This window comes from Metopolophium dirhodum, chromosome 3, assembly GCF_019925205.1.
Source record: "Metopolophium dirhodum isolate CAU chromosome 3, ASM1992520v1, whole genome shotgun sequence".
Taxonomy (NCBI): Eukaryota; Metazoa; Arthropoda; class Insecta; order Hemiptera; family Aphididae; genus Metopolophium; species Metopolophium dirhodum.
In genome coordinates, this window is record NC_083562.1 from 38,385,382 (window position 1) to 38,396,136 (window position 10,755).

A 10,755-nucleotide genomic window follows, 5' to 3' on the forward strand; every position below is an offset into this window, starting at 1 on the left:
CGCTGCTGTCGGTCAGCTTCAATCGATTTTTCACCCAACTCAGACATAATATCCCGTTCGTTGTCAGCCCGTGCACGTACTATCAACGAGTTCCGTCGTACTTCACGCCGTACTTCGTCGTTTCATTCACGAACCATATGATAGTATAATATCTAATATAATATACCTACAGTGTCTGCTGTCTAGTGTCTGCTGTACTCTACGGTTTTAAGTATATAATATTATATAATATCAGCACCGCAGCCATGCCGAATGTTTTGGAAACACGTCTTGACATTAAATTGTTGATGAGCTATAATCTCATGAACGACCATATGATCGCGTGAGTACACAATTTTAATCGTGCGCAATCAAATTATAATTTTTATTGTTCTAAACGGCGTTTTCTTTTGTTTAGAAATCTTGTCAATGAACGAAAAACGTTTATCCGGAAAACCGCAACCAAAGAGATTACCAAAGAAGAGTGTCTGAAACTACTCGCACTCGAATTGAACGTAATGGCCATTTGCAGTTCAGCAATCGATGTATGTGCTAAAATAATAAATTATTAATCGCGAAACGAAAGATGTTAATGTTTATCGGTTTTCGATCTGCAGAAATATCACATTCCCAGATCATGGTTCATTGATGAGAGCGTCGGTATCATGAAACTGTTGTGCAATCGAATTGATCACTTGTACTTCAGTATGTTTCAAATGTTTTCTATTGGATGTGTGTTATTGGTAGAGTACATGGAATTTCAATCGAAATACGTAAGTAAATCATGATACTTGTGACAGTTATACTAATTATTAAAATAATACGTAAAATGGCTGAGGTTAACAAATAATTTACCAATCACCATGTCGGGTGGTGATCTCTAATATTATGGTTACAGTATATCCAACCTATGACAAAAAAAAAAAATCATGTACTTATTTAATACAAAATCACACTGGTAACAATTTCGATGTTTTATTTATAGTCATTGTAGTGTTAAAAACTGAAACTTTCTATTTGTAATTTCGTTTTCCAGTATTTTTTAACAAGCTTTGATATTGAAAACAATCCTTAAAGCTTTACCACCCCCAAGAAATTATTAGCTGTCTCTTTACACGGCATTCGGCGTAAAATATTATTTATTATGCCTACTATAAGTTCAAGCTTTTACGTTATTGATCAGATTAATTGGTTGGTATTCATGATCACGGAAAATGAAAGTAGCGAAAGTATCAACAAAGAAAGTAAAAGTCATGGGAGTGCCCTGAAACAGTGTTACCATAATCACTAAAAAATCTGGAAGTTCTTTTAAAAAGAACACCTTAACAACTTTACCACCCCCCAAATCTTTGCTACCTGTGGCTATCAGACCTTTTACATGGGCGTACAAAATTATTTATGTATACTTACTAAATATATTATATTTAAGTTTTTATACATTATTGATCAATTTTATTAGTCTTCATGCGCAAAGAAAACGAAAGTAGAGGTCTCTGCGAGAGTACCTATAAACAAAGAAAATGAAAGTTGTGGGCGTGCTTTATAACAGTGTTACCATCACTAAAAATGTTTTGTCCCGTATTTATTTTCTAAACAATTACGATATAAAAGAATGGGTTATTTGAATGAGTTATGAGTGCAACGTGACTTTATTTGGAAATAGTTTCGAATGACATGATACAATTATATTGAGCATACTTTTGTCTATTAGTGGATTGAATTTATTTGGCACTTTGTTTTTTTTTTAATTTTCAATTTTCATCAAAATATTTATTCCTATTACCTAGTTCACAATTATTTTTTGTGGATAATAGTTATTAGTTATTATGTTTTTAAATTGAGGTAAGATATAGATATAATATAATATAGGTAATTTAAAATTTGTTTTTAATTATTATTAAACAAAATAGTTTTGTCAAGCCTCGATTGGTTTTTGTAGTTTGGACTTTTAAAAATGGGATTTGGTAAATCTTAGGATAATAATATCCGAGATGGTAATGTCCGAGATTGTTAACCAATTGTGTGATATTTTTTCCCTATTATTATACTCGTATATAATTACAAATTGTAATTTACAATATTATTAAACGTTAACATAAAAAAAAAATATAAAATTATAATTAAGTACTTATATTAACCACTACTATACATTATAGCTACTACTATATAATATGTAGTATATTAAACATACAAATATTTTATATTATTATCTATATTTATAAAAATTGTGTCAAAAATGTATCTTAATATTAATCAATTGAGAACGGCTGGGCTGATTTGGCTGATTCTTTTTTTGTTGTGTTCGTAATTTATTGTTCTTATAAAAGCAAATTTTAGGAAAATCCACCAGTAAAGAAAAAATTAAAAAGAGAGACGAGGAGGGGTCCAGAGAGCATTTTTATTTCAACGTCACTGCGACAAATACTCACGTCTCACTATTGGGCATTACAAAATTGGAAAAAACAAAAATAAATGTTATGAATCCAGTATTTCAGAAAAATTAATAATTTTCATTTTTAACTAATAATATTATAAAATATGTTTTGGTGGAAGGTTATAATTATCTATAGTTCTATAGTATTTTATGAAAAAATAGGCAAAACAAATCCTATATCATATACTATATGACGTTGAGTTATAAGTATAATGAACCTAATCGACTATCGAATTTTAACGACATGTCAACATTCTACATATCATTTTATCGGTAGATACCCGATTATTTGTTACAATGGTACCTACATTCGTATCGATATTATCAAAATCATTATCCATTTTGAATCGTAGTAAAAATTCTATCGAATAATAATGTTATACAGGAAACCCCGTACTATTTGGTACCTAGAAGACGTAGTAATAAGTGATAACAGTGGCATTTGATAACAATGTAATTACAGTAGTAGTATTAAGTTTAGTGTTGACTGCAGTTATCACGGCCACCTGTCGTGTGGGTGTGATCGTGTACCAGCTCTAGCGCGGTACACGCTCCACGTCCCACGATGTTCTAAAATTATTTTTATTGTTCTACAATTATTATTCTATTGTGTTTGTTTTATACTTACTTTCACAATAAAGTGCCGTTGTGCAATAATTAATTGTTCAATAATTGTTTGGTTCATTTTATATATTAGTAGTTGTGATCGTGCCATATTACGATCCCAACTCAGAACGTCCTACAGATTCAGAAGTGGGATTCGAAGCCACGCCCTCATATGAAGGCATTGTCCATATTTCCCACTCCTTGGCTCCCACTTTCCTGTATCACTATAATTATTACTCAATACTCTATGATTATTACCATGAAGACTTGATTAAGGAGCTCCAAACTCCACTTAAGTCGGGTTTTCAACTATACGTCATCTGTCGTGTCATGTGCCTTTTATCGTGTTCTGAATACTTGTTGTAATGATGGTATCGTTCACTATTTCACTAACCATGATCTACCTGGAAATTTCCAGAATTGGGCCAAGCTCAACATTTGGACACGATGCCAGATGTAGCTGTGACACCAGGTTTACTATATTATATATATGTCCCCAAAAGAGTCTTACATTTAAAATATTTCTATGACCATTGCCGTTGCTGCTACCTGTGAGGTAGCGGAAATTTTTATTTAAAAAAAAAAAATATTTATGCATTATTAAATTATTTACAACCCATGTTACCTAAACCTAACCTAACCAATTTGGTAATGCCTGCCGTTTCCAATCACCAAACTCTAGGTCCTACCTATACGCGGAAATTTGGTGTAATTTATCCGGGGAAGGTGATTGAGATTATTGTGCTCATAAAATTGGTCATTATACATATAGGTACTACCTATGGAGCCGCCGCTCGCTTCACTCGCAATTATTAATTCCAAGTAGACAACTTCCAATATCTTACAAGTTAAAGTATTTCAATCAGAAATTATTCAGTTATTAAATCAATTGAATTAGAACTAATTTAATATCTGCTCAAATATTTTTCAATAACAATTATTAGTTAATAGTATATTATTTAGTGTTTTCATCGAACCAAGGACGTGTAACGCGAATGAATAATTATATACTTAGACACTTTGTTCTGGCCAGGGAGAGGGAGGCTAAAACCTGTACTTAAAGCTTTTGATGGGCTTAGTCTACTCAAGCCCCCTTCGATTTCCGCCTATGGTCTTACACTCCATCAGACATCTCGTTGGATTGGCGGTCGGTCTTCAACCCCTCTGGGTGGAAAGTCCACTTATTATAAAATAGGTATACCTACGTAAATTTATTATAAGTATTAATTTTATATTTCTTTATGACAAATACAAAAAATAAAAAAACCATATCATTGTAAAATGAATACACTCATACTCCACTCTGAAAAAAATTTTTTTTGCACAGGAGTTAATATTTTTAAAAATATCGATGTTGTTTTATGAATAACGATATTACACAAAAACTTTTTCTTTTAAATCACAAAATCAACAATGGAAATAAACAAAATGTCGTAATATTAATCAACATAATATTATTACCTACCCAGAATCTTATTTTTTTAACGTCAAACATATTTTATTGATTTCAGAAAAAGTTTATAACCAATGAAATCCATCCGCTAATCGTATTAATGTCGAAAAAAAAATGCGAACCTCAAATGTATATAGCTGCAGCTACGTTTGAATATGAAAAACAAAATATCCAGATGGCTAGGCGATACTTTGAAGAAGGAATTATAAAACACATAAATAATAAAACTCTTTATTTAGAACAATTGTGGATTGAAGTGATGTACTTGGGTGATGTAGGAGGCGGTCATTTGAATGAAATGAAAGCAATTCAAATTTATAAAAATACAATAAAACATTTCGAAAATGACATGGAATTTCATATCTTATTGTTGGACAGATCTATAGAAGTAAAACCCTTATGGAGACTACAACACGAAATTGTCTGGTACCTATACATAATATCAATGATAATAATAAAATATGATAAACATATTATTATATTAGTTTGTAGATGATTTTTCAAAACATATTAAAACTGTTTTATTATTACATTATTTAGTGATTTGATGGAGATATACAAACTAAGTGATGTTATGTGGCATAAAGTTGCTACATTGTGCGCCGACGGATTCATCTTCGACCAAAATAATAATAGCTTCTTCGGATACGTCAAAGACTTCCAAAAAAGAGCGAGGTTATTTTACATAATATTATTAATTAATAATTATTATAACAATTTGTGTTGAGTCTATAACTGCAGGGCGATTCGTATTTAAGTACCTTAAACCTTAAAGTACTTATACTTACCTGGCTGCCTACCTAAAAAAATATTAACGTTTTTGAAAATATTTCTTATACATTATTAAGGTTGGTTATACCTAACACATCTTTAAAAAAAATTATGAAAAATAAAATATATTAAAAATGTGGTTTTGTAATGGCTTTGAATTCCCTATGTAAGAAAAATATATTATTAATAAAAAATTGTACCTACCTATACTCTTCTATATAGATCATTAAATATAACAAATAAACAAATATATGTATTTTTATTTTATTAGATTGATAGGTACCTACATGGTATTGATATGGTTTTGTTTTATAGGTGTTGTATTCTAACATACAATGAAGGATTGAAAAATGTATTAAACGTCACAAGAAAACGCAACTTGATGAAATTGCTTACTGAATATATAATAAAACTTTGGAAATGTAATAACGGTATTAGAAATTCGGAAATCAATACTCTCGTGAAAAGGGAAATGAAAAAGGCATTCCAGGTGGGCCACTTTCACCTTGGAGGTCTACACAAACCAGAATATTACGTTTATTGGGTAAATTTTCTCAATATAATACTACATTGTGAATTGTACATAAATAAAGTTTTGTTTCGCTACGAAGGCGGTACTTTGTCAAGATAATCGTCCTGAAATTTTACAATTGGCGATCGATTACAACAAAGAAAACGTTCGCGTGTGGGCTGAAGTATTAGAATACTATGTCATACATTTCGAGAGTTATACAACATTAAAAAAGATTTTTGACGTCGGCTATCAGGCATTGGGAAACAAGTCATTACTGTTATGGGAAATTACGGATTCAGTTTTACAACAGTACTGCGACGTCACACTGGTATGATATTATTAATTATTATTTCAATATATTAGGTATACTTACCTATGAATAAAAATATTATTCGTCGACTACCAGTGATCCATTTAACACGCACGCATATAAAAGTTATACCGATAGTTTGAATTTGAAATTATAATCGATTTTATAAAATCATCACATTTTTTCGGGGTTTTTTGATCTTTCAGACTTCTTTTTTATTTAAACGAAAAAAAAACTATTTGTACATACATTTAAATAATAAGTCATTCAGATAAAATACGATTTACAAACTTAACAACAATCGCGTGATTGTGAAAATAACTCATTCATTATTGTTCCCCACATTTAGCTATTAACCAAAAGGGTATTGTACAGCTCGGCAATCACGTAAACATTAAAGTAGGAAGATTTAAAAGAAATTCAGATTGCAGTATGAATACTATTAGCCAATTAGCCATTAGGACAATTTGTCCTCATCGGTAGCCATTAGCGTGATTTCATCAAATTTCAGCAGGTGCAAATTTGTATTGATCTAATAGGTAATAGGTAATAGGTAATAGGTAATATCTAATAGGTAATCATAAAGATAAATTAAGTCATAATATATTTTAAAGCCAATCGCTTTGCTCGAGTGTACTATTTTTTTGTATTTGATAAAATTTACAAATATCAAAATCTGTATATTATTTTAAACACTGTATATATAAATGAACTATATAATAATCTTATTATTTTTTTTTATTTTAATTAATATATACGGACAACTCACTAGACAAGTGTCCTATTGCATAAAAGAAGTTCTATTATAAAATATAGTTCACAGTAATATTATATAGATTACAAAATTGTAATAGTATTTAACTTAACTAAAAGATAACAAAGTGTAAGCTAACAATATTAAACTAGATTACCATATTTGTAAATTAAATTATTATTTTAATATAACAAAGTTTTATAATACATAGTTCAATGTTATGTACCTACATAAATTATATATTATACATAATATACAGAAATACCATATTTATATGAAATAAAAAAAATTATTTTGGGAAATTTCGTGACTAAGTTTATAAATCATAGTGGTGAACAAATGTGGTCTTTGAGAAGCAGTGGCTTAGGATTTTTTTTTTATTTAGGGGTAGGTGGGTAGGTGGTTAGTGCTCAATATGATAGTAAAAACCAATATTATTGCTAAATAATTATATTATATTAAATAGTAATCATATAGTAATACTATTAGTACTTGCGTTTATTATAAATTGTTGGTGCGTGGGTCACCTTTAGGAGCTTATGGGTTATTTTAGGTTCGTTTCGCCGCTGTAACTATGATAGTGACAACAGGTATCGGGCTATAATAGATAATCAAGTGATAGCAACATTATTACATAACGCGTTATTGTATTATTAATTATTCAGTTGTGTTGTCATAAATTATAAAATAATTCAACAAATAAATGAAATGGTATTGCATTTTAATAGGCTTATAATTTAAAATTCAGTTACTGCTGCCTGCAGATGCAAAATCATAGCTTTGCACCTGCTACATAATACCAGGGGGTCGATAGGCTGAGTAGAAATATTTGGTTGTTTATCCGTTGCAAATTCAGAGTTGGTGAATTTGGTGAAGAACGAGGATGGTAGCGTTCATTTTGATTTGGTGATTTGATGAGGCCATAATTACTCTTGATATATAACTCATATAAAAAAATACTTTAAAATAGAGACCACACTGGACGTTAAAAATTCATAAAACGAATTACGTAGATGACAAACAGCGATCATCGAACAGACGTAAAAAATCGAACATACGGTGAATGTGAAGCGGATTAACACTCAAAAAATAACAAATTATGTTGTTTTTTTTAGTCCATACGATTTGCTAATTTGTTGTAACGTTCATTTTTCATAGCTCGGGAAGTTTTATGAAGAGGGCGCCAAGAGTCCCTACCCAGAGATCAGCAATGTGTACAAAGTCGACTACCTTGAATGGATCCACATGTACGATGGCATATCCTCTGCTCGAAAACTGTTCGACCAATTGAAAAACTTAGAACCGCAGAACAAAAAGCTGTACACGGACATGATCGAGTACGAGAAACTGCAACAACCGATCAACGTCAGCAACATAAGAAACCTGTACAACGTCGCGTGCTCGAAATTTTGCCGCCAAGGCACTGAAGTCAGTGAGTATATTTTTATAATACTGATGATATATATTCTGAAGTCCAACAATACATACAAAGTATTTTAAGTTATAAAAAAAGGCAAACGAATATATTTTATTTTTATTGACATGGTAGTTTCAGAATCGAGTGACGTAATATTGTGTCTGTCAAAATAGGTATGTACTTATAGGCTCCTCTAGGCCCTAGAGTAAACAAGATTGCGTGATTTGAGGTGTAACAGTATAAGCATATAATACCTAAAATTATGTATCAAGATTGTATTTTGAATTGACTGTAATTTTCGGACATAACCGAATGGGCTACCGTTTTACAAAATGGTAAATTCCCAAGGTTAAGGAAATTAACACAAATTCCTACTCACTTCATACAGACTTAGGACTGTCTTAAACCAATTGTGATTAAAAATGTGTTTTACATTTTATATCTTAATATATATATTTCTTCTATCCGTGTGTAAGTATTCAAACTCTTCCTAAACGGCTGCACCGATTTTGATGACATTTTTTGTGTGTGCTTGAGCGACGGGACAACGAAGTGCACGAGATCAGCTAGTATAAATATAAAAATCATACATTGGTTAAATTTGGGTGAAACCTTTTTCAACAGGAGCAATTTTGGTTATCTACCTGTTAGTAAGACATTATTCGATGGGAGCTGTTTGGGAATAAGCAAACAATGGACGAGGGACGTTTGGGATTCACCGTAAATAATTCAACAACTACCTACTAATCATTTAAATATTAAAAATAAATTAACAATCAATATAATAATTATTACAATACCTATAATTTATTATAAACAAAATAATACAACAGTTAAATAAGTAAAATAAAAACAATACAATATTATCTATAATAATATAATCTCTATAAAACGAACATTTTTATACCTACGGGTATTTCATGTGATGTTCATAATATAGCCAGTAAGTAAAAAAAAACTATAATTTTTATTCGGGAAGATTATTTTTTTCCCTGACGGAATCGATAGGTTGTTTTTAGATTACCTGTACTGGTGGATTCGATATACCTTATCCCCTAGTATAGAAAGCCCTGGCGGAATCGATGATACCCCCAGAAATATGTTATTGTATTGTTTAAAGGAAATATAAACATGTTTGATTTATGTTGAATATTTTATGTGTGACAGATAATTTCAGGATTTGTTTTATATACAATGCTTTTGGGTACAATAGGGTCTATAAATAATTAAATTTAAATTTAAATAATCCAAGTACTAACTTAATTCTTAGGTACACGATATTCACAATAAATTAGATTATGAGATGGAAAATTGTATGGTCCTAAAATGTACTTTAAAAATAATATGTTGTCCAGTTGAAAATTGCTTTGGCCCACCTAGTTGTTATTAGAATACCTATAGTATAATATTTGTCACATTGCAGCTTTATGGTCAAAATGCATTGAGTTCGAGTTAACATACATTGGGAGAGCCACCGCCGAAAAAATCTATAAGATGGCGTTGCAGATTGTCAAGCCACACTTGAGGACTGATTTGAAACGCAATTACAAGACAATAAATGAAATTCACAGGTTTGTATTAAAGAGTTAGGTGTAAATACTTTGCATTGTTACAGACTGTAAATTAATATTATGTTTTCATTTGCAGCAAACGCACCGTTACTATCGACCCAGTTGTTATTGAAATTTCAGACGATGATGAATAGGCACCAGAATCTAGGAAAACAACGACATTGAAAAATACATCAAATGTATTTTACATAAAAATCACAAATATCAGTTTTTTTCACAATTTATTATAATAATCCTGACATCTGCTGTTATTAGCAAATAAACCCAATTTTCAAAAAGGTAGACTAGTGGGTAACGCTCTCCTGTATGGCAGTTTTCGAGTATGACGTTATTGTAATGAATTATGAATATGTTAAATTTGAATTTAATGATAAATCATAATATACCAAAAATTATTCTGGATGGAGACTGTGTGTCAGCCTACCATATACTTGTATAAATAATCAAATTTTGTAGTTATTTTTTTTTTTTAAGGTAGAATAACGTGTGGGGAATCTTTTAATAAATTTCCTTATGTTAGCTACGAAAAGAAAAATTTGTATACATTTTTAACAAAGGATAATGTTCACATTTTCGAGACTTAGATGAATTATGTCAAAATTGTAACATTAGGCAATCATAAAATCATTTTATCCCAAATGGCAGTGTGTACGGCTGAAGAGATAACTCTGACACTAGAGCCAAGTAAAATTGTGTATTACACTTTCAAAAAGATCGAGCAAAAAACTATTAATCGACAATAATTGAATATAAACTTTAAAAAAAATCGAAAATTTCTCATTGGTAGTAATAAAAAATCTCAAAAAAAGTCAACATATTTTTAAAATATTGTTATTATGTATGAAAAATGTTCATATAAACTTTTAATGGAAATTTAAAGTGTCTGCTGTTCTTAGTTTTTGAGTTAAACCGATACAAAAATAAATTTAAAAAAAAATGTTATACA

General features: G+C 30.2%; 1 protein-coding gene across 1 annotated transcript; it reads left to right on the top strand.

Moving 5' to 3' along the window:
* Window positions 1-245: 245 nt before the first annotated feature.
* Window positions 246-9,969, top strand: LOC132940201 (U3 small nucleolar RNA-associated protein 6 homolog). The gene is made up of 10 exons (XM_061007663.1): window positions 246-322; window positions 398-524; window positions 597-752; window positions 4,531-4,898; window positions 5,013-5,147; window positions 5,559-5,787; window positions 5,855-6,085; window positions 7,980-8,253; window positions 9,662-9,809; window positions 9,886-9,969. Exons 1-10 carry the CDS (start codon window positions 246-248, stop codon window positions 9,941-9,943), a joined length of 1,803 nt encoding a protein of 600 aa, XP_060863646.1. The 3' UTR covers window positions 9,944-9,969.
* Window positions 9,970-10,755: the final 786 nt, after the last annotated feature.

What these genes read in the sequence shown, in the direction of transcription:
- LOC132940201 (XM_061007663.1), top strand. Translation starts at nt 246, where the DNA reads ATGCCGAATGTTTTGGAAACACGTCTTGACATTAAATTGTTGATGAGC. An exon ending in CTACAACACGAAATTGTCTG is followed by an intron (nt 4,899 to 5,012) that starts GTACCTATACAT and finishes TACATTATTTAG; the next exon opens with TGATTTGATGGAGATATACA. An exon ending in ACAATAAATGAAATTCACAG is followed by an intron (nt 9,810 to 9,885) that starts GTTTGTATTAAA and finishes TTTCATTTGCAG; the next exon opens with CAAACGCACCGTTACTATCG.